Below are 25736 nucleotides of genomic sequence, written 5' to 3' on the forward strand. Positions count from 1 at the left end.
TCATAAACCCAATTTCGTCAGCAAAGATTACTGAAAAGCAATCAATGTTTTAGTTGAATACTTGATACACAAACAGCAAAGTGCTTTTAACCAATTAGCAAAAGACCAATCGATTTATAATTGAACTAATTGGAGTCAGAATATTATATTTAATCAAAGCAAAAGTTTTGAATACTAACCGTACTAACTGTATTAAAATAAATTTATTTTGGGTGGTTAATTATATTTTTCAATACAACATTCCCAATTATCAGTAAGTTCCAGTTATTATATTTATAAAGATTTTAATTTCAAATAATAACCAAATATATTTTTAACTAATTATTGAAATGATTAAATGTATCATAGCAGCCTAAGTACTTATTTCAGATAATAACTTGATAAGCCGGCGATAACGAAATATTACTTATCACAATAACTGCTAAAAGTCAAGATAAGAATAACTCCCTTTGAAGAACGCGATTTTAAGGATAAGACAAATGAAATATTCTAGCAAACGAAGTATATAACATAGTATTTATAACGAAGTATAGTACATCGATAATTCGTATTTAGTGTATTTGATACTTCATTTTTTAATGCACGTGTGTTGACACTCGTACGTTGTTCTGATCACGTGCCTTACACGTGATCTCATTCTGCCTTGGCGCGCTTCGTGAATTATGAGTTAGTCACGATCTCTCCAATTAAATGAGTAGAGTAACAATTTGGTCGACAGATACTTTTAATCCGCTTAATTCTCGAATAAAAAATAAATTGCTATAAAATCAATTTCAATATGTACATCGCGTTTCACTTTTATTTCAATAATTATAATTATTCAATTAATTAAAAAAATAGTGATTTTTGCTAAATATTTGTGGATTTCCAAGTGAGTTTATAAATTATTTAATTTCACATGCAATTAAGTTGTTGAATAGTAATTTTTTTTTTTCATTTTTAAACAAAAACATTTATAAAAAAAATTGCGTTTATCCTGTGAGAAAAAAAAGAAGAAAAAAAAATAAAATATTTATTTATTTATTTACTGTGTTCGAAAAAAGTCAATGACCTGCCCGACTGTGACCGACAAAATCTTATTAGTATTCTGACCATGCATTAAGCGAGATCTATTTAAAGAAGCAGCGAGCTCTAAACACACCTGATAATTTAAGATTTATAATTTGTGTATTTATATTTATTTTTATAAAACACGAGTAGAGTGGACGTTGGCATTATTTATCAGCGATGACACAGAAATGTTCATCGTGTTCGTATTGGCATATAATTGCCCATAAACATGTAAACATATATATATATATTTATATATATATATATATATATATATATATATATATATATATATATATATATATATATATATATTAGGGTGTGCCAAAATGTAACTTCCGTGGAGAACCTTTTAAAATTAGAATTTTGAGTTTCGCTGTTAACAGGGGCTGTGTTTGGGCATTTCCTGAGATATTTTGGGGGGAGACGATATATTTGATTATTTATAGGATTTTTACCAGGAGATTTAATTGGGCACTTCCGCCCAAATTTTGAATTTTCACCGTAAACGCCCAAACTAAGCTTCTGTTAAAAAATTCTATGAAAATCAAATACATCGTCTCCCCCCAAAATATCTCAGGAAATGCCCAAACACAGCCCCTGTTAAAAGCGGAACTCAAAATTCCAATTTTAAAAGGTTCTCCACGGGAGTTACATTTTGGCACACCCTAATATATATATATATTAGGGTGGCGCAAAAAAACCGACTATTTTTTTTTTTAAGTCTCGAGTGAAAAAATGTTAGTTTTTGATGTATTAAAAGTTCTCTCCAAAGGACAGAAAAAAAAATTTTTAAGATGTCGCTCCAAATTTTTTTAAATTTCAAAAATCGTCAAAAATCGAATTTTTTATTTTTTTTTTATTTTTTTTCGTTACGGTATAATTCTATAGACTAAAAAAAAATAAGTTTCTGAAAATTTCAGTTCAAAATTTGAATTTTGAAAGGTCGCTCATAATTTTTTTCAATCTATTAGTGCATTAGTTTAGATTTTTTCGAGCGACCTTTTACTATTCAAATTTAAATTCCATGCATTTTTTTTTTTTTATTTAGTACAATAATCGATAAAAATACATCACGAGATGAACTAAAAATCAAGCACAACATAGAAAATATAATTTTTTTTTAATTTAATAATTTTATTTAATCAACTGCCAGGCGTGGGTTCGAATCCCAAGCTGGTCTTAGAAACCAGCTTGGTTGAGATTTGACCTTGCCGCATAGGTTAAGATTTTTTCAAACCAAAAAGACCCCAACGTACCACTCCTAACACTTAAAGTCGGCGATATGACTAATTAAAGAAAAAAAAAAAAAAATTATGAGCGATCTTTCAAAATTTTAATTTTGAACTGAAACTTTCAGAAACTTATTTTTTTTTGGGTCTATAAAATTATACCGTAACGAGAAAAAAAATTTAAAAAAAAAAAAAAATTCGATTTTTGACGATTTTTGAAATTTTAAAAAATTTGGAGTGACCTTTTAAAAATTTTTCTTTAAGCTGTCCTTTGGTGAGGGCTCTTAAAACATCAAAAACTAACATTTTTATACTCGAGACTCAAAAAAAAAATAGTCGGTTTTTTTGCGCCACCCTAATATATATATATATATATAATTTTTTCAACTCAACATGTGTATCATTATGCATTTAAGCTGATGAAAATTATAGTAATGGAAAAAAAAAAAACAATTTAAAAATACTAATAATAAAACAGATTTACTTATCTTATTTGTCACGTATACAGTAGAAGACGGAAATATAAATGATTTATCTCAATCGCTGAGTCATCGATTATATTTTCATGCGATAATATTAACAAATGAGCGTGAAAAAAACACTTGTTATGATTAATAGCCGTATGTTTTTCAATCGTTTGGTTTTCATAAATAAAAGAAAAATTATAAATCTCCACGCGTTTTGAATTAAAAACCAAAATTCATAATATGTAAAGTTAATTTGATAAATATTTTATTACTCGGTGTGATGGCGAAACACAGAGGTGGTATACCGCATGCCGCGTGCCACTAAAAATACACAAGTAAGCCTCTGTAGATTGTGGGGTGAAATTGCTCACGAAAATAACTTGGCGAAACACCTGGCATTACGGTATGATTCTATTCTATGTGATGTTCGAACCACGCCACCTTTTCGGTATCGAATTTTGCTTCTAATGCAATACTTTGATTGTTTAATAAATTTAATTGTATTCTTATTCTTACAATTCTTATTATTATTATTATTATTATTATTATTATTATTATTATTATTATTATTATTATTAGTTTTATGTTAACAGAATTATTTAATTTATAGAAAATCAAGTTTTTATACTAATCGTAACAACAGAATGTTTTTATTCATTTCGATAGCTGATCACGTTTCAAATTGTTAGGACAATTATTATTTTAATCATTAAAATATAATTAAACATCACGGCTATCTCATTCCAAAACAGTAACCGCAAAATTTTTTTACCTAGTTTTCTTTTGGTATTGTTGGTAATGTTGCATTTTTTATTTACCTCAAGTGTTGTATCTCTTCTCTGTATCTATCATATTTTTTACCAATTTAGAGTGTTAACTCTTTTCTTATAGAGAAAATTTTGAATAATCTAAAAATGTCAGTTACCGTGTTTTGAAATGGGACGAACATGATCATTTCAAAGATTATTTCTGTATTTACGCACGGTTGCTACAAAATTTAATGCTATAAAATAATTTCTACAAAAAATTATAAATTAAATATTTAAAATTTTTTTTCAGTGTTGATCAATTTATAATAATTCATACTGAATTTTTCGGCTCGGAAGACAACCTCGGAAGTGACTTATTTTTAATTATCATCATTACGGATTATCAATCACAGTTTTAAGTCAAGAAAAAACTTTTATAAGGCTGTAAATAAAATCCGATAAAAATTCCGCTCTAAATTTTCAAAATAAGTTTCATGTGAAAAATGATACCTACTTAAGATATGATACCTACTTAAGATATACTGTTTGTTTTTTTAGATCACGAGTTATACAAGAATATAATTTATAAAGAAACAAACAGAATTAATTTGAAATAAAAAAAAAAAAAAAACTTAAAATGTTTTATACATTTTCTAGATTCGATTTTGATAGAACTCAAGAATACAATCAACTAATTACACCTATTAAGAATTCTATTAAAAACAACAGAGTTTATTGAGTCAAGGTAATGATTTACTGTATTAGATTTATGATGGATAAATTGTTGTTTTTTAAACCTTTACAGGTCTAACATAGGTAAACGAGTGAATCATTGTACAATTACTAATTGAAAGTAACCAATTTGTTCTGGTTTGTGTTCTTGAGAACAATGTTAAATATTTTCTATAACTTTCAAAACAAAATATGTACACTATTTGATCTGATTAAATTATGTAAAAAATGACATTGAAGTTTTCAGAAAAAAAAATAATTATAGATTGGATCTAATGACAATAAAAATTAACACCTTGTAATTAGATAAATACAAAAAATACATTTATGATTCATGGTCCTCGATTAACGAAATTAGCTGCTTACGTACTCTGTAGAAGAATATTATGAGTAATAGAATTGTTTGTTTTATTTTACCTTAATTAGAACTTAGTCGTTTAGCCTTCATTATTAAAGAGCCATGCAACATAAGCATACTTAATCTAGTAAACGCATCCATTATTTTTTTTTTCATACATTTTCAGTGAAAATTTATCCCTAGTTTCAGTTTCTTTGACCATATGTTATAAAAATTAATGTAACTAGCTCGTTAGAGTAATTACAATACTCGTGTGTGAATTGTTACACTCGCCTAACGCCTCGTGTACCAAATTTCGCACTTATGCTTCATACTTATTTGTACTATATAGTGAAAATACTGTTATAATTCTAGACATATTAATCTTTATGATATTCATCAAAAATTTATGCGAAAAGAGAAGGATTAGTTCTTTTAGTTTTTCAGTTCATAAATTTCACGAATAGTTTTAATAATAATAAAAAAGCAGTGCACTTTATATTCAAATGAATTTAATAAAAATAATGATTGTTTTTTATGTGCGCTATAATTTTTTATAGTTTCTTTATGCTGGTATTAGATTTTATAGCTTAACATGAATTTTTATTTCGATAGATTTTATCCGAATTTGAAGATAAACTTTGATAGAGATATTTTCGCTATTCGAGAAAATAAGATTTTAAATTGAATAGAGAAATTTTATAGATAAATTTTTGGATTTTACTCATAAATTTAATTGATGATTTGAAACTTGAGAAAAAAAGAGAGAAATTGTGAAGACTATAAGGTTTATAAAAAGGTTTGTAATTAAAAATAAGCGGTTTTTCAGAATTATTAATATTTATAAAATAAAAATTATAACTTGAATAATCCACGTAATTAATTGTTATTATTATTATTATTATTATTATACTTTCGGGTTGTTTATTTGGACTTTGAAATGAAATCAAGTGTCAATAAATTGTGTTATCTTTCTATTAAAAACTTAATAATTAAAAAATATGTCCATGTGACAAATTCTATCTTATCACATGACTTTACATGATATATATCAATGAAAGATATTAATTTATTTGAATTATTTCTTAATAATCATTTTTTTACTCGTTGTCCTCGGAAAACCGTATAAATAAAAAATCGATTTAATGATTGTTTTCGAACTATAAATTTTCTACCTTCACGGCCGTTGTCGTTGACCTAAGGCTCACGAGTGTGAAACTTTCTTGGTCACATCCGCACCAACTAAAACTATAATGAAAAAAACAAGCTATTTGAAAAGAAGTTATGAGGTAAATTTATTTGTCTTGTCTGGAAATGTTATTCATTTTACCGAGTTTTTCAAGTAGAAAAAAAAAATTATTGCCAGCATGACTTTGTAAAAAACTTATGCTTTATTGAAGTTTAGTAAGTGGTTTTAAAATTTTAATACACGCTTAAAAACTATAAACGATTGAGTGACGAAAACACTTTAATTTAAAGATATGAAGATTTTATTAATAAGGAAAACTTTTCAGTTTAAATTGAAGTAATTTAATATTAGAGTTATAAATATAGCAATTTGTTATATATTTTATATCATAATTTGTTATGTTTCAAAACAGAAAGTGATTACAATTGACAGACCAATTTAGTAAAAATGTTGTCATTACTTCAAGTGCGTTGAAGCCACACCTCCCAAAATTGACACTCCTTTTATTATCGTACGGTTTTTTGATTACTAAAACGTTCGACATTTCTGTCTCACGACAAATATTCGTCATTAAAAATAGTTTTTATAGATCAATTAATCACAGATATCATAGCAATTAATGTAATTAAATTGTTTTGATTATTTAGACTCACCTATAAGAAAAAATAAAATTTAGTATTGTTATTCATGTTATCGAAAACTTTATTATTTGTAGGCATTACAAAAAAAGTAAATTTAATATTTTTCTTTATTACGAATTGTAAGGGCTCGGTGTAATTTTAATAGATTTTGCAGAAAATTAATTATTGAATTTATTTGAATAAAACTTGGTAAAATTTTTTGGAATAAAAATAGAGCAAAAAAAAAAAGTTTGGAAAATCCAAATGAGCATGCCTTAAGCGCTCATGTCATACATAAATTATTTAGATCATAGAAAAAAATTATTCGTTTTTAATTTGAATTTTCCCGCGAGTAGTATTATTCCCTCTGTAGGTTGAGCTAAAGAAAAATTTTAACAGATGATAAAACAGTTAGTAATTATACCATCATGTATGTATAGTTTCTGCTTGTTTATAGTTATTTCAATTCTGTTTATGAAAAATAATATATATGGCTGCCAAAATTGCAAAAAAAGTCACCGAACTGACAATCGAAAAAAATTAACTGTATCGAAACGGAATTATTTTGACACGCAATTTTCACAAGGTTTTTGACAAACTTCCTCAGGAATAAAACAAAAAAGTTTGGAAAATCCAAAAGTGCACGCCTCATAACGCTCATTCATTTTACAAGAAAACAATTAATTGTGTAATTGATTAAAAAAAAAAAAAAAAAAAAAAAAATTATAATTAAGTAATTTCTTACAGAGTATTTTTTATTTTTTTTTTTAAACATCGGCGCCCTTTTTTCTTGTCATATGCGCACGCAGTCTAAAAAAATCTAACTTGATCAAGTGGTGCCATAGTTTTCACGTGACAAATAAGAAAAGTTCGTTTGGCTTTGTACGATTGTATCGTAGTGAATTTTAATAAAAATTCAATAAAAAAAAAAATACGTAAACTAGGCCACTGATATGAAATACGGACCCAGTTCATCGAATTCTTAAACTAATAAAAAAGGTCCGGTCTTGAAATATCAATTTGTTCGGGAGTAATCGTTGGTACATCCAAAATGGGGTGACATCCGGACGTCCACGTAAAATTTTTTTCAAAACGTTTTTTTTTTTCAAAATAGCAACTTAAAATGATTTTAGAAATTAAAAGATGGTTTAATTTAAGTGTTTTTTCGGTGTACATCTACTTATATCATTGTATAAGTGTAGTATGCTTGTGATAGAGGCATTTAAAGATCACAAAATTGCTTGAACTTGACAAGTCGAGTATAAAGCACAACCTCACGCGCTTCGCGCTATGAGGCGTGCAAAAAAATTAAATCGTGAAAGTAATTTTTGACAAAGTTGTGGTGTTATCAAGCCCAGTGCTCCCGTGAATACCACGCTCTTATTCATTTAATTCATAAAAAAAAACGAGTTTTTTCTGAGAAATCTTATTCAATCGATAAGAAAATTTTTTTAACGTATTCTGTAGTTACTATTATTAATTTCAATATGCTTTTTATCCATAATTTTTTTCGTTTAAATTATGAAAATCAAGTTTTAATCGAAATCACGATTTTTAGGCGAGAGTAGAGCGTACCTGCGCGCTTCGCGCTTAAGGCATGCAATTGAAGATAAAAACCATGAAAAATTTTCAAAAATTTATAAGTAGAAATTATATTTTATTTGTTTCATTTTTCAATAATTTTTTAATGTGATAATGATAACTTATTAAATTGACAACTCGAAACACATTTAAATTCATACAAATAAATATTAATCTAATAATGCAAATTTTTTGACTGTATTTGCGCAAGATGGTTCAATAAAGAATGAGTATTTTATTTATGCTACTTATACCAATATATAATTATTCCAATAGTTTTCACGTCTAAATGTGAATGTTAATCGTGTCTTGGAGAACAATTCGATTACTATACTACGGAGAGTAATACTAGTTGTAATTTGCATACGGAAACCGTAGCTCGACCAAATTGCATTGTATTCTATTCCTGTTGTATTTTCAAATGAGATGTATCCAGATACAGCTAACACATAGGGGTAGATAATTGAGCTTACCCACGTGTCGACCGTACAGTGAGAGTAAGTGAAGATGGAATTCCATGTCAACCCATTTGAAATTCATGGAGCTTAATATATAAACGAATTTAATAAGACAATAGATCATTTATGTATAAAAGCATGTATGTTCATTTCTAACACTGTAAATCAAACCATTATTCTTGTTGTTATTATTTTTGTTTTGACAGATAAATTGTTGAAAATTATAACATAATAAAATCAGTTTGTAGAAATTTTTTCGTTGGATCTGATTCAAGAATTTCTCGTCTTAAAATTCGTTTTATTAGCTTGAGAAATTCTACATCTTACATTATTTTCGATCAAAAAAACCAAATTCTTTAGTAAAAAAATTTTTTTCCAAAAGTAACAATAATTTCAGATTCTCTGAAGAATTTTACGTTATTGGTTCAAGATAAAATTTATTCGTTAAAAATATTCAAAAAAATTAGGAAAACGGTTGAACCTAAAGGCCATCCCTGCAACTTCCCGCTAATTCCATACTTAAGCGCTCAAAATTGCACTTATTAAGTTTTTGAGTTCTTCGAGCTCAAAAATATACTTTTTGTATCATTTTCAGCCCTCCGAGCTCAAAAAGATAGCTGTACTATGCTTTTGAGCTCTTCGAGCTCAAAAGTCTGATAGAATTTTAATAGAACAATATTTTTCGAATTTTCAAAGCGTAATAACTTCTGAATGAATGAACCGATTTTCACACGGTTGGCAGCATTCGACGCAGTTTTTTAAGTCTCATAAAGAATTTTCAAGTTTAAATTGATCGAAGAAGGAATTTCGGAGTAATTCCGAAAAAACACTTTTTTCGGTTTTTTTTTCGTTCACGATAACTTACGAACGAATCAACCGATTTTGACCGGGCTGGCGGCCATCGACGTGGTTTTTCAAAGTTAAGAGCTGATTAGTTTTTGGAGTTGATCGATAAAGCCGTTTAAAAGTTATTCCAGAAAAACCACCTCCAAAAAAAATTTTTTTCTTAGTTTTTTCGAGATTTCTCAAAATTTCTCAAAATCTATTGGTCCGAATCGGTTCAAATTCACAGGAAATCTAAGTTTCAGGAAAAACACAGATACACACACAGACATAGTGACAACATCGCGGGGATAGTCAGGGAAGCTTGCTGTGATCTTAAAACGTCGAGATCTGATGAAAACTCGTTTTTTTGCAAAACGGGCTAAAAACAATAACCCGATTTTTGAAAATCTTCGATTTTTTTAGCGGGAAGTTAAGAATATTTTTCTTTAACCCATTTTGAAACTTATTTAAAGCTTATTTCTGATGATGTAGAAAAAAAAAGAACAGAAATAAAAATAACTTTGGTGTTCTTGAAACAAGTTAATATCTTGAATAAAAGTTACCACATATCTTAATCCTACACGGAAAAAAAATTTCTGGGAAAACTTACGATACAACTACACGGAAAAAAAATCTTATGAAAAATTACAATAGTAACATCGTAATCCAGGACTAGACTTTCAGTAACTTGATTTTTACGATGCTGCCGTCTACAGAATACAATTTGAATTATTGAAAATTACGATGTTATTTAGTAAATTTTTTTTCCGCAAGAGCAAGTGAATAAGGACGCATACTATATGTTTTAATAAAAGAGAGACAGAGTCCAGTAGTTTGCGACGCCTCTACCGAAGGATGACCAACTACTGTATGGAGGGTCTTATTATGTAACTGAACAGAAATTTACATATTCCTTCCGATAGTGTAATGGGATAAACCTTGGACTTATGGCGGAGAGGACACCGGGTTCGATTCTTCAGTGATACAGAATTGTTTTTTCGGTGACCTAAACTTCTTTTTAATTTGAGTGATAGAAATTTACGATGTTGCATCGTATAAATTACGATGTTTGAGTTCTGGTCCGGCACTATAATGTCCTATAGTAAAAATTACGATGTTTTCATTGTAATTTTTCGTACAATTTTCTTTACGTGTATTGTAAAGCTGGACTATACATCAAAGTTGAATTAAAATGTTTTTCAATTAATGTGAGTGTTGGCCGTGCACAGCGCTAGACTTCGAATTTATGTAAATGCTGAAGGACATCAATGGTAGTTTACCTCGGATAGCGTATAGGGAGAGTCTCTGGCTACCAACTAAGTGTTCTGCGTTCGATTTCCGAACGAAAATTCCGATTTTGATAGTCTTATTTGTTAAATAAAATTTACAATAGAAGATCGTAATAATTATTAAATAACGAGTATAGTTCACCCTAACTATTTTATATACTAAAAATTACGATAGTAAAATAGTAAAAATTCTTTCAATTTTCTTTCCGTGTAGGCAGAGAAATTCTCGGGTGAAATATAAGTTATCTTGTTTGAAAATAGGAAAGTGCTTCATTAAATCCGTAAATTTTTTGAATGAAGAACTTATTCTTTTTATTTGTATTATTTTCTAGAAAAAAAAAAAGATTTTTTTGAATTGAAAAAACTCAATATCTTGAAGCTAGAGCAAAATTTTGAAGGGAATATTTTTCTTCAATTTAGATTTTTCTTTTTAGTGTAAGACATTAATAAAAATCTTAATTAAGTTTTATACTGATTAGAATTTGATGATTTCTTTATCATGTATAAAAACTAATAAGTATTTTTGAATTTTAGTTAGCGAAATCGTCAAAGTTATTGTACCAATTTTCTACAAAAAAATTTAATATTAGATTAGTGCTTTTAAATAAAACGCCTGGATTTACTGTAATTCGAAAAATAATGCTAAAGATGAAGCCGGTGTTGGTGCACCAAACTACTTATGATTTATGATGAAAGCTCAGCATTAACAGCTTTTCAAGAGAACCGGTCCGAAGATGTATCTAGGTTAACATTTCCGTGCTGCAGCAGCGTTTGCTTTGGACTCTCGCGACATTCAAATAAGGCGATTGGTTGGAGGTCTGCGATCGAAAATATCCTTCACGTTCGGAGGCTCCCGAAATATCCGCGAGTTGGTTAGCCTCGTTGCATTCCTTGGTCAGCCGCGAGTACACGTTCACACAGTGGTTACTATCAATAAGCATTACACCTGATGTTTTGGACAAGAAAAAAAAGCGCTTTGCTTCTTCTCTGCTCTTCTTTTTCTCGTGGATAAAATTAGTCTCTAAATTATTGTCTTATTTTGTTTGAACGTTGGTTGCTGCAATAATAAATTTATTTTATTTACATATATTTTTGTTAAAACAATTTTATTTGTGATTTCAAGATCATCCAAGGTTTAATGACTCTGATTCACGAAGGTCGAATTTTCAAAGCTGCTCGTAATTATAGTCTAATAATAGGCTTGACTCATGAATGTTGGAATTGATTTAATTTGATGATGAAAAAACTGTATTTTTCTTTTTAGTCAGTATATAATTATACGACTTGTGATAATTTCGTTTTTTTTTTTTTTTTTTCAAAACTTATAAACTTAACCAAAGCACTTGATTTTAAAATTTTCAACATTTATTTAAATTATTGTTTACGACAAGTTAAGATAAATTCCAAAAATTTACAATAAAATTTTACAATATCTATCATTCGAAGTTAATTACCAAAGTTTATTATATAAAAAAAATCGGTCAATTTTAAACTTTATTCACATGTAAAGGATTCTGCTCTCACTATCAAATTTATGATACGTTACAGACATTTGGTAGTACATTGTGTGACAAGGGATGAAACGAGATAGTTTTAGATAAGGGTGCTGTTAACTCCTTGCCTTGAAAGCGAGTGAAGTTAACCCTCACATTTTGATTAATGTTCTTTAAACTGCTTGAGCTTTAGCAAAATCTTGTACACTGAGAAAACGGTTTGTTTGACTCAAATGCACAGATTTATTTGAAATGAATCAAAAATATTTATTTAATGTTAAAAAATTTCTTTTATTTAAATATATATTACTTTGAATCAAATACTACTTCGTTTTGGTTTATTTAATTGAATCGACTCATTTATTTCATTCAAATAAAGATTTGTTAACTATTAACAAATCTCGCTTCAAGTAAATTACCCTTGGTATCGCTATTTTTGAATGTAAGATTATTGTTTACATTTGACTTTTTTTGTGACCAACCACTATTTCTTTTTATATTTATTTTATTATAATATTAATTTACACTGTACCATTTATGGCCATTTATTGTTCAAATAAACGATAAAAATGAATTTATATTAATAAACCATTACAAACTCAATTTGTTTTAATATAATTTTTTTAAAACTCAACAAAAATATGGTTATAATATTATAATTTTTGATAAATTAATTCAAATGTTAAGTGGCCAAGAACGGTGCTAAGGTGACCAAAAACGGTACTTCTACCCTACTATACTATTACTTATAATACTAATAAAAATACTATGATTACTATGATACTGAAGTTTAGCCGTCAGCTATCAATTTTAAAAATTTTAATAACAATCAATTACAATAAAAAAATGCTTCTAAAAATTTTCACTTATAATTTTTATTAATTTTAACATGTGAAATTTTTTAATTAAAATTTTTTCATAATAATTTTATTGTTATAAAAGTCGAAAAAATTTACAGATGTCTGTTAATTTATAATAATAAAGTTAGTCGACATCTTTTATTTTTTTATTTTTCTTAATGTGTTAAATTAGAACTAAATAATATTTTTTTTTAATTGCACTTACAGTTTTTCAAATTTTTTACAAATGAAATTAAAAAAAATTTTTTTGTAAAATTTTTTTCAATAAAAAAAATTTTTTAAATTTTTAGATGTCGGCTAACTTTATTGTCATTGTTAATTTCAGTATAATTAATAATTCCAAAAGAAGTGCCCATTTTACCCCAAACGTTCGATATGACCACTTTAACAACTTTCCTAACCTAAAACTAAAAATTATTGCTTTGAGTATATTCAAACATACCATTTATTTATAGTTAACAAATCTAATTTGGTTGAAATATACGATTGTTAGCACCAAAGAAATATTTGTTAACTATAAACAAATCTGGATTTCATTCAAATATACTATAACTTTGTCTCGAATAAATAAATTTATTTGTATCAAATAAATATTTTTGGTGATATTTAAATAAGAGATTTATTGATAGTTAACGAGCCTTATTTCATTTAAATGAATTGTTTTCTCAGTGTAATTATTGCATTGAATTAAATTAATTAGCCATCGACAGATTTCAACTCATTTTGAACTTTAATCCAAAATTCATTTAAAAATAACCTCACAAAAAATTCTTAAAATTAATTTAAAGAAAAGTTTTCAAATATTTTATTGACTTTTGGGAAAAATTTAAACATCTTAAAACTAAAAAATAATTTCGACTCTTTTTCAGAGTAAGTCTCATTTTGAAACTATTATGCAAAAAATTTTTGGCATCAATTTTTTTTCAACTCGAACACTTTGGTAATAACCGTTTAAGCTCGATGCCTTCAGTTTATTTATAACTTATAATATCTACAATAAGTGAAGAATAATATAAAACATTGAAGATAAGTGTTGTGAAATAAAAATAAATGGTATTGTTTACAGAAATAAAAACTTGAACTAGTGCCAAAAATTCACTTCTGCTTACGATTGTTTACAGAACACGTAACATGATAAAATAATTCAATTTATTAATACAACAAAAAACATATAACTATAAATATAATTTACACACTTAAAAAGATTCAACACGCGAATATTCTCCACGTGTACCATCAAAAGAAATATTTTCAACAGAAACATCTTAAATTAATTTATTCACGTTGAAAATCAAATTGGTGTTCAATTACTGTGATCCTGGCTATTTTATACTACATCCATCGATTCTTTTTTTTCTCTTCTAAAAATTTAAATTTATACATATATCATTCGGTTATTAGGGAAATTTTTCTTTGTTGAAATAACGCTTCCTTATACTTATATTACAACATAATGATAAGTCTAATCTGGTTGCATTATCTTACGTATTATGGTTGGATCAGAATTAAGACATTATTAGTAAATCGAGATAAATACCAACTATAAAATTTTATTTTGTTCTATAATAGTACAATGTATTTCAATCATAAATGCTAACTATAATCTGTTTATTATGATAACATTCTTTAGTGCTGAAGGTATATCTCCGAGTGTTATTATTGAGAGAATGATTTATTACTTTATAGTGATACAATGTTGCGTGTGTGTTTGTATTAGCATCCTATTAATTTTTCAATAACATAAGAACATGAATTGTAAAATAGAGAGCTCGTTAGAGAATAAGTTATTAGTTTTTGCTACACGGAGAAAATTTTATAGTAGAGATTACTATCTAGTTATAGTAAAATCTATTAACTGAATTCGATAGTAGTAAATATTATTTAAATAATTATGTAAACCATCTGAATTGTAGTAGTTACCATCCTGATGGTTACTACTACTATTATGATGGTAATCAGTAATAATAGCTATTATTATTTTAACTAGTTATTACTATTATCAAAATCGTAATTCCTAATATAACCTGATGGTTACAGTTACCATCAGTAATAATAATAGCTACTATCTAAGCTAGTAAAAAATATTTAAAAAATTAAAAATTTGCGTTAGCGTGGATGTATTTCTGAATAAACTAAAAGCAGTTGTAGCGCAGTGTAGTACACAAAACATCGGGATTAAATTCGGATTGAATGTATATTTAAATTTTTATTTGTCTAAAACAAGTTTCAACGCCAAATTTTTCAAAAAAAAATTTGAAATTTCCAAAGAAATTAAAATTTTCAATAAAATTCAAATTTCAAAAAAAAATTTTAATCTTACAAAAAATTTTTAAAAAACATAATTTTCAAAAAATCTAAGATTTTCAAAAAAAAATTTTGAATACAATGAAGCTTTAAACTAATTATTAATCATAATTATCTAATTATTTAAATTAAAATTTTCCCTTTAACAATTGCAATTAAAGAGAGCACACTCTTTGCTCCAGTTGATGGTATCGTATTTTGAAATGCACTGAATCAGCTTGACTACATGTAATTTTTCTTCTGCATTAAATTAAATGATATTCTTAAAGCTAGCAGATGAAATAAACTCATTGACCTGTTTTAGTTATGCATTCTGTTGAAGAAATTCAATGCACAAATTATCAAAACTAGCAACCTGCAGTCCCTATGTGACTGCCAAAAATTGCGAACTATAATAAATAAAATTTTGCTTAATTGTATAATGATTTTCGTTAAAGTGTACTTTACTTTCTTAACTATTGACATTTATAAAGATATAAGCTCATCCCGATATTACAATCATAACGAGCTTTCATTTGAGTACCCACTTGCATTTTTGATATATTTTTCATATATACATATATATATATAATACTAGACGACCCGGTGAACTTCGTATCATCTACATATATTTGTGAAAAGTATAGTCAAAACTTGATACAAAATTTTTATTTACATTAAATGCAACATATTTATACACTTAATTAATTTTAAAGCTTTCCGATGGACTACATTTTTTATCTTTTCTTGCAGTGCGTAAATATATAAAGATGGTGGTTTCCCGACTCACGAACAGTCGTCAGGTCGTCTTCTCCTTGGTATTTTGAAACAATAACAATAAAAAATTTCTTGCGCACTGACAATCTGATGATAGATTTTATTCATTGGCTTGAAATTAATTTATTTCTTTTAACAACTAACTGACACTTTTTTTTATTTCTGAAAACAAAAAGATCGGACCAACAGACCAAAAAGATCGGACCTCACTTCACAGCTAGGAACGGACCCAAAGAGATCGGACCTCATTACTCAGCTCAGAACATTGTGTATTGGAAAACTAAATTGTCGTTTTTAGTATTTTATGTTGTTTATTATTTATGTTTTTCACCGTTTAAACTTCCCTGAACTTCCAAAATTTCCTGTTTCTCTTGAGATTTTATCAAATTTTATATCTGTAGGAACTGATATTTGAAGAATATGAATTTTTTGACAATTAATACCCCCGCACTCTTATGTGAGGGAGGAATTTCATAAGATCCTATTCGAGATGATTTCTACATTATAAATAAAAGATTTTTACAAAACTTCGAGTCTATAGAAACTATTGTTTGGAAATGATAGTTTTTCATTGCTGACGTCCCCGCAATCCTTTTTGGGGTTAGAATTTGATAAAATCCATTCTTAGCTGAACTTAAAACTATACACGAAGATTCCTACCAAATTTAGAGTCTGTAGAAAGTTACAGTTTGGAGATAGAAATTTAACATTCTAACACCCACCCCCGCAATCTTTATTAGGGTGGGTTGCTGTAAAATCCGTTCTTAAAACATTTCCGCACCACATATGGAAGACTCCAACTAAATTTGCCGTCTGTGGGATCTATAATTTGAAAATTAAAAATTTTCATTGTTAATATCTGCCCCGCAACCCCCTGTGGAGTGAGCTATCGTGAAATTCGTCCATAGATTATTTCTATATCCCTTACAGAAGATTTCTACCAAATTTGGGGTCTATAGGATCCATAGTTTAAAAACGGGAATTATTCATTGTTAACGCCCCCGCAATTCCCTTTGGGGGAGGATTTTTTGAAAATTATTATGACATACAAACCTTCTCCTGAAAATTCTGAAGACAACAAAAAAAAAATTAGCCCAATCGGTCCAGCCGTTCTCAAGTGATGCGTGGACATACATGCGGCATTTTATTTTTATTTATATAGATAGATAGATATAAGATATATAAATATATAAAAAATTCATGTGGGTACTCAAATGGAAGGTCTCGATGAGTGTAATATCGGGATGAGCTTATATCTTTAAAAATGTCAACTTCATGAGCTTTCACATGAATTTTTCGAAAATTAGCTATCTTCTTTCAATCGAAAGTTATTCATCAATGAAGCCACAAAAAACGTGATTTTCACTATTTTAATAATTTTTAAGAGCTACTACTTCGAAACTAATTTACTGATTTCGTCCATCCTAGGACTCATGCGAGCTAATTGTTCAAGAAATCTGTGTACCAAATTTCATCAGTATCTGTTGAGGATTCTTAACTGAATAACATTCATAAATCGGTTGTACTACACATTGCCTGAAAATGGTTGAATAGACCTCTTAACTTTCATAAAATAACTAAAAATTGACAAAGACAATTTCATGAGCTATCACATGAATTTTTCAAAAGTTAGCTATCTCTTTTCAATCAAAAGTTATACATCAATGAAGTGACCAAAAACATGATTTTGACTATTTTGAAAATTTTTAATGGCCGCCATTTCGAAACTAATTGACTGATTTCGCTCATCTTCGAACTCGTACAAGGTAATTACCCAAATAATATGTGTACCAAGTTTCATAAAGATCGGTTGAAAACTTTTGCAGATATCCTGATGACAAGGTCAGTTATTTATACTAATATTATAAAGAGGAAAGATTTGATTGTTTGTTTGTTTGTTTGTTTGTTTGCATCGAATAGGCTTCGAAACTACTGAACCGATTTGAAAAATTCTTTCACTGTTGGGAAGCTACACTATCTCCGGGTGACATAGGCTATATGGACACTGTTATGCATTAATGTGTTAAGTGCTATGGAAACTTATGTACTTAACACACTATTGCATAACAGAGTCCATATAACATCATAATTAATGTTGAAATTTTTGTTAAATAGCCGTGCAAAGCCGGGGCGGACTGCTAGTATTAAATATATATATATATAGTGCCAAAATGTAACTTCCGTGGAGAACCTTTTAAAATTAGAATTTTGAGTTCCGCTTTTAACAGGGGCTGCGCTTGGGCATTTCCTGAGATATTTTGGTGTGAGACGATGGATTTGATTTTCATAGAATTTTTTAACAGAAGCTTAGTTTGGGCATTTCCGGTGAAAATTCAAAATTTGGCCGGAAGTACCCAATTAAATCTCCTGTTAAAAAATTCTATGAAAATCAAATCCATCGTCTCACACCAAAATAACTCAGGAAATGCCCAAACGCAGCCCCTGTTAAAAGCGGAACTCAAAATTCTAATTTTAAAAGGTTCTCCACGGAAGTTACATTTTGGCACACCCTAATATATATATATATATATATATATATATATATATATATATATATATATATATGTATATATATTGTATATCTATATTCACAAATATAGGTATATGAATACATGGAGTGATCATATACTGGTACATGATCATCTATTGGGGCTTTTACCTTACCACTCCCAACAACACTTAAAGTCGGCGATATGACTAATTAAAGAAAAAAAAAAAAAATATGAGCGACCTTTCAAAATTTTAATTTTGAACTGAAACTTTCAGAAACTTATTTTTTTTGGTCTATAAAATTATACCGTAACGAGAAAAAAAATTTAAAAAAAAAAAAATTCGATTTTTGACGATTTTTGAAATTTTAATAAATTTGAAGTGACCTTTTAAAAATTGTTTTTTAAGCTGTCCTTTGGTGAGGGCTCTTAAAACATCAAAAACTAATATTTTTTCACTCGAGACTCAAAAAAAAAAATAGTCGGTTTTTTTGCGCCACCCTACTATACATACATATATAAATTTTTTAACCAGTGGTATTTTTGGAACTTAATTGACTAATTATGACACATAATAGCAAAATCAGGTGAAAATTCCACTATAAGGACAAATGCAATAGTTAGATTTCTAACAAAATCTACCTAAAAATACACTGACATAATTGAATATCTCTAGCTTTCAAAACATACTTTTGTTCATTGATTCAATGTCTAAATTGGGACATCATCAACGATTTTATATAGCAAAATCGTCCTAAAACGGTATGTCGAGAGTAAAGCACTTCCACACGCTCACGCGTGAGGCGTGCAATATAACTTGGGATGTATGTTTTGATACATCATTTTTAACTCCAAGAAATTGATCTTATTTTTATTTATCGAAACTTCATTTTGTGAATAGGTCTAAAGTATTGTTTATATATTATAAAAGATCCAGAACTGAAAGAACTGTTCTTTAGATGCTAGAATATCGAGACCTAATGAAAATTTGATATCTAAAAGTTGAACCAAAACAATACATTATTTAATTGAAACGATTAAATGTTTTTTAAAAATAGTAGAAAAAAATTTCAGCACAATTTCAAAAATTCAAACAGTTAGAGTACTGAGACAGTGAAATGGATATTAACAAAAAACGTTAAGAAATCAAATGGAAAAAATGGGTAATTAAGAAAACAAGGAGCCAGTGTATTAAGACAATGCCTCCACGTGCCGTGAAAACTACGATGAAGTTAATGTTACATATATAACATTAACTTCATCGTAGTTTTTACGGCACGTGGAGGCATCGACTAAATACACTGGCTCCTTGTACAATATTGTACATACAGATATACACTCTATTAGTTCAATAAAATTGAGATAAAAAAATATAGAGAGAAATGTAACATCAGCTATCGTTATGATACACGCACTGACATCCTCATATATATACATGTATTTATCTTCACTACATGAATGTACCTTTGTCATTTTCAACAAAACGTCATGATGATTTTTTCATAACACATGTAATGGAAGTATATGACACGTGGAGGCATCGAATGTTTTTTTAGTGGTAATTAATAACGATATGAGTTTCTCTAATAGATGGCCTTTTTTTTTTGGTTGAAAATTCATAGTATAAAAAGTAGGGAATATTATTGAATCAATTGTTTGTAAAATAGATTAATAATAACGTGATAACAAAAGTTGGAGTCATCTAACATGAAAGTAGAAAATTTTATGAAATCGTAATTTAATAAGATAAGTTCAAAATAAAAAATTATATTCACAACTACAAGAGCATTTTTCAAAATAATTTTCTTGCGTTGTATAGTTATTTATTTATTTATTTTTTTTTTTTTAGGATAGTACTTTTGATACACTGCAAGAGTCGAAATTAAAATAAATTGTCTCACTTGATTTAAATATGTCGTAGTACATTTACTCTCTTAAAAGGAATCAGTGGAATTTCACTGGTTCACCAGTGGAATTCCACTGATTCCAACCAGTGAATGCAATTTCACTGGTGAATCAGTGGATTTCACTGATTCAACCAGTGGACATACCAGCGCGCATGCGCACAGATATTTTGTTCACTGATTCAATCAGTGGATTTCACTGATTCACCAGTGAAATTGCATTCACTGGTTGGAATCAGTGGAATTCCACTGGTGAACCAGTGAAATTCCACTGATTTCTTTTAAGGAGGTATAGTGAAAAATCACTTTTCTTACAATATTCCTCAATTTTTGAATACACGTACTTCTAAGTGTCCTCTATACGAATAAATTTTTTTAATAGTCCTTGCGGTATTAATTTTCGAAATATTAGCAATTAAAAATCGTACATTTAACATGTATTCCCTATCCTGACCGTAGTTAGAGCGAACATTTTATTGAATAACAACCATACTTTTCTTAGGATTTTTTTTAAAAACTGAGAATATGTAATTGAAGTTATAACAAGTATTTTTTTTGAAAAAAAACATAAACGAGCGGTATTAATTTTTTTATAAATAATGTTCAAAGTTTGTTACTTTTAATGATTTTCAAGCGTTCTCTTATAACCTAATAAGTGAGAGATAGTGACTTGGCAACGTTGCACTGCGCGGGAAGTTCAAAATACATTAGAAGCCCAACAGATTCAAATAACTATAAAAATTTAATGGATATAGGTTAAGCACAAATTTACTTTATAGGAAAGGTAAATATGTAAAATAATAAATAGCATATAAATCAAGAATACAGCAACAATATAAATATAATAAATATTTATTTATTTAAAATTACATTTTTCAATAAATATTTTATAAAGGCACTTATTTTTAGCCTTAGAAGAACATTAATACTACTCAATAATTTTATTCTTTTTTAGAAACTCTTTCCTTCTTTAAATTATTTTTTTTTGTTTTTTTAATTGAGTTTTTTGGTAAGCTTTTTAAAAAGTCTAAGACGTTCTTAATAATATCTTTCTTTTTTGTTACTCTTACTTTATTATTTACTTTTTCAGTAAATAATTGCACTATAGCTTCATCTCCTCCCTGTTTAAATATTTGTTTCAAATAATCAACAGAAATATCATTTATAGCTAATTTTTTGCACATATTTAACGAAATAATATCTTTTAAGTCCGTTAATACTTTTAAATTATGTTTCGTTTTATTTGCATCAGATAGTTCTTGCAAATAAACGTCACATTTTTTAAAACTAGTGAATAAATTATTTTTTAAATTTAATATTTCCACTATATTTTGTAAAGTTAGAACATCATAAGCTGCATCATGGAATGATTGTTGTTCATTATCTGAATTTTTTAAAAAATCTTGACTGAGACTCTCTAATTTAAATTTACCAGGACCTTTTCTATCACTCAAGACCGATCGAAATATTGCTAAAGTATCCGCAAAGCCTACAATTAAATCTAAAATTTTAGAAGCATTTACATTACTTATTGCACGTAAAAGTCGAGGAACATCAAAGCGGGCATTGTGTGCAACTAACAAACATTTTTCTTTGCTCTTAGATAATTTTTCTAAAAATTGTCCGAAAGATTCTAAAGCATCCGAAATTTTCAGAGTTTGCATCTGCTTGTTTTCGTAAAATAAATTTCCCGCATGATCATGGTGAAGTTTAGTAACAGCGCTTGCTGATGTCGAGATCTTTGTTTTGGTATGTACATAAACATTAAAAACTACAGTATCACAGATTGCAGCTATTTGTAAAATATGAGCATCAGCTGCAAATCCTGTCGTTTCAATATCAAAATAAACAACATTAGTTTTATCTTCGTCTAAAATATTACTCTGCTTAATATCACAGTTCTTGCTATCACGAACATAATTAGTCAATTTATCTATTCCATAATTACTTTCATAAGTAATGCCCTCACATTTTTCATTATTTTTCCTCAATAGTTCTCTCTTTTGCTTCAATTCTATTCTACGTATTTTTTTTGTCTTTGATTTGTTTGATGTAGATTTTTTCTCTCGTGCTATATCACTATCATGAACATATTTAACTGTTCTAGATCCATTAGGAATATCTAATTTATTTTGGATATTCAAGATACTTTGGTTACCATCATTTTTAATACAAACAGCAGTTGCTACTCTGATATCACAAGCTGCAGTTGTACTTAAACATTTATTTTTATGAGCTTTATTTGCGACAATATTATTAAAGCTCTCGTTCGCTTGACTAGAAGCTGCTATTGAGAATTTATGAGAATTTGAAGCATATTTTTTAAATAAATTGACCAATGCATCGTATAAAGTCTCATCTGATAAATTGATAGTATGCTTTTTATTAGGATTACACCAACTACCGCAATTTTCGTGTCTATTAAATAAATGATCAGGTATTTGCTTCAAATTTACTGCCAATTGTTCAGACTTGCCCTTGTTTTGAGACACAGCATAAGTGAAGCATTTTTTTAAATGAGGTATAACATTCTTTCTAGTCAATTCTTTATATTTACTTTGCATGCCGTACAATTCTTTCCCGAAATTCTTAGCTAAGTGATTTTTATCAGATAATTTATGGAATTTTTTCGTTGGGTTGTCTGCTCGTACAGCAGCAATCATAGAACTATCTTCATCTCCTATGATGACTCGTACTTGAAGACCTGCTTCTTTCAGAATAGTACTATGATTCACAAGTTGAACTCCGGCTGCTGCCTCCATAGCCTTAGCACTACCGTGAAAATTTAATCGACAGTCATGGTCTTCTTTTTTATGCCCCAGATCGCATTTTCGGCATTTTCGATTTTTCGTATCGTAATCCAAAATTTTCCCTGATAAGAAACCAATAATTGTACTATAGCCGTTCAAGCTATCATAGCTACGTCCGTTACCACGTTTAGTCCAACCCATATCAAATGATACTATTATATTTATTATTTCACCTAAAGCAGTGTCAAATAAATTATTATTATTCTGTGAATGGATGTTAAGGAGATTTAATTGAGGAAAAATATCTTTTGTGATTTCTGGAGGCCTAGAATAGAAATAATTTATTTTATTTAATTTTCAATCATTTTTAAAAATTTTAATTACTCAACTCAATATCAAATATACAACATAGAACAAACATTTTCCTGTAAAATATATGGTGTAGAAAGTATATGATTTACTGTTATGAACTGTTTACACACAGGTGTAACAAAAATACTTAATAAATCTATTGTGATATAGAAACAACAAAGTTACTAGTATTATTTTTTAGTTAAAATTAAATTTGTCGCATATTGTACATTTGATGATATTATAATAATTATAAATCATCTTATAGAGTACAATATTCAAAAAACATGATAAAAATTTCAAAAAAAATATTTACAAATTAGAGTAAAAATTATGTTACAATTCAGTTCAGTAAAATACAATAATATTTACAATTTCAAAAGATTGGTGTAAAAATGTGATTTATAATTATTATTTTATCAGCATGAGCTCTTGTAAAGTTTTAAATTAATCTAACTAAATAAACGCTTACAATGTATCACATAATTTTTTTACATTTTTAATAACTAACTCCCTTTCTTCTGATGCAGCTCGCTTACAACTATCCCTTGCTTCAGATTCAATTGCTTTGCCAACTATACTCTCATATTTTTTGTATTGTTGTGATCTCATTTGAGGTAAATTTGCACAAGCTAGAATCTTATTCAAACTTGTATTTCCTACACCTGAATGAATAGCACCTGAAACACATAATTAATTAATACATCGTACAATAAACTAAGTAAATTTATATATGACACTGAAGTTGACAGACAAGAAATTTTTTTTAAATTTTTTAGTACTGAAATTACTATAAAAAAAATTTCATTAAAAAATTTCACATGTGAAAATTAATAAAAATTACAAATGAAAATTTTCAGAAGCATTTTTGTATTGTAATTGATTTGTTATGAGAATTTTTAAAATTAACAGTTGACGGCTAACTTCAGTGTTATATTTATATGTATATTTTTTTTAATTAAGCAATAACACAGTGATAGACCAATTGATATTAATAAATTGATGATAATTAGGTGTATAATTTATGATAATTACTAAAATATTATATTAATAACTTACCGAGTACCACGGATGAATTAATTTCAGAGACTGCATTATTTTTCACTCCAGTATTAACCATATTCAATGTTTCACATGAATCACATTTTATTTTAAAATGTGAATGAAGGCCTTCTGTTTTGAAGTTCTGAAGTTTTTCTAGATCTAGAAGACTTCTACAGCTGCAGCATTTTAGATTTTTAGCAATTACTTTCCACGTAACTATGCCGTTCTCGTCAGGGATTTCATCTCGATCTGTTTCCTTATTTGTAATTTCAGTTTTTAATTTTTTAGCATCAGACATACCTGCTAAGGCATTATTTATTTTATCACCTACTCTTTTTTTAACAAATCTGCCATTCTTTAGTCGCGATGTCATTATTTACTATTTGCAGTCTCCAACTATACATAACCTCAAAATTATTTCAAAACATTAAATTTTTCTACAACACATGTCTCAAGGGGCAAACGATTCTGAGCGAGAATGCAACGTAGCCAAGTCAAAAAAAAGCCGCAGTGGAATTATTTTTCTACTTCTGCGCATGTGAGAGGAGGCGCAAAAGTGTACTGCATCTCAACTACTTCATATTGTAGTTATAATGCTTTACATTGGGGCATATGGGGGGAAATTTTTCTGAAAGTTGAGAACTGTTTTAGGGTTATACCTCCTTAAGAGAGTACATATACGACGTCGCGTGGAAGAGAGAGTGACAGAGTAAAATGTGTATAATTTTTTGTTAATTAGTACTAACAGATATTTGAAATCTGTACTTTCAATGATTGAAAAGTGTTTGTGTTGTTTTCTTTTGAACCAAATTTTATTAAACTCTGAACAGTAATTATAGGACTGACAGTACTACCTTAAGATTAAGTTTATCAACACAGTGTACACTTTCTACGTATTATAAATTTTAAAATATATCATAAACTCCTATCCTTTGATAAGAAAGCACTCAATTACTGTAATAGATACACATATAAATTTTTGTACTTTACTTTTTATACTTTATATGTATTTTCTTTTAACTTAGTATCTTTACTATTCAGACTAAGACACAAGCACAATTCGCAAGAGTAATCGGTTAACGTCGCATCAGAGATAAAAGCTAATCAACCTCAATTAGTACGCAATCGTACAGTGAGATTAATGAACCTATGTGAAAACAATTTTAATGATAATGATGAGTAAAATTTCAAAAAACAATTATTTTTCATAGCTAGAGTTAAAAATCAATGTTAATTGTCAGTTATCATTGATATCT

General features: G+C 28.1%; 2 protein-coding genes and 2 long non-coding RNA genes across 7 annotated transcripts in view; 2 read left to right on the forward strand and 2 right to left on the reverse strand.

Annotated features, from left to right (window-relative positions):
• LOC123271793 (sestrin-3) overlaps positions 1-25736 on the reverse strand; it is a 131909-nt gene that overhangs the window by 48502 nt on the left and 57671 nt on the right. The window lies entirely within an intron of this gene.
• LOC123272140 lies at positions 656-5107 on the forward strand. The gene is made up of 4 exons (XR_006511036.1): positions 656-871; positions 3809-3994; positions 4156-4243; positions 4304-5107. It is a non-coding gene; the product is annotated as an uncharacterized LOC123272140 (long non-coding RNA).
• On the forward strand, positions 15749-16242 carry LOC123272165. 2 transcript variants are annotated; one of them, XR_006511045.1, is made up of 2 exons: positions 15749-15983; positions 16119-16242. It is a non-coding gene; the product is annotated as an uncharacterized LOC123272165 (long non-coding RNA). The 2 variants fall into 2 exon arrangements; XR_006511046.1 differs by having other exon boundaries at positions 16132-16242.
• On the reverse strand, positions 21252-25138 carry LOC123271775. 2 transcript variants are annotated; one of them, XM_044738200.1, is made up of 4 exons: positions 24812-25138; positions 24496-24736; positions 23909-24116; positions 21252-23410 (listed from the first exon to the last, which is right to left on the reverse strand). In XM_044738200.1, exons 1-4 carry the CDS (start codon positions 24851-24853, stop codon positions 21277-21279), a joined length of 2625 nt encoding a protein of 874 aa, XP_044594135.1. In that variant the 5' UTR covers positions 24854-25138; the 3' UTR covers positions 21252-21276. The 2 variants fall into 2 exon arrangements, with proteins under 2 accessions (XP_044594135.1, XP_044594128.1); XM_044738193.1 differs by having other exon boundaries at positions 24496-25134.

This window comes from Cotesia glomerata, linkage group LG1 (assembly GCF_020080835.1).
Source record: "Cotesia glomerata isolate CgM1 linkage group LG1, MPM_Cglom_v2.3, whole genome shotgun sequence".
In the NCBI taxonomy this organism is placed as follows: domain Eukaryota; kingdom Metazoa; phylum Arthropoda; class Insecta; order Hymenoptera; family Braconidae; genus Cotesia; species Cotesia glomerata.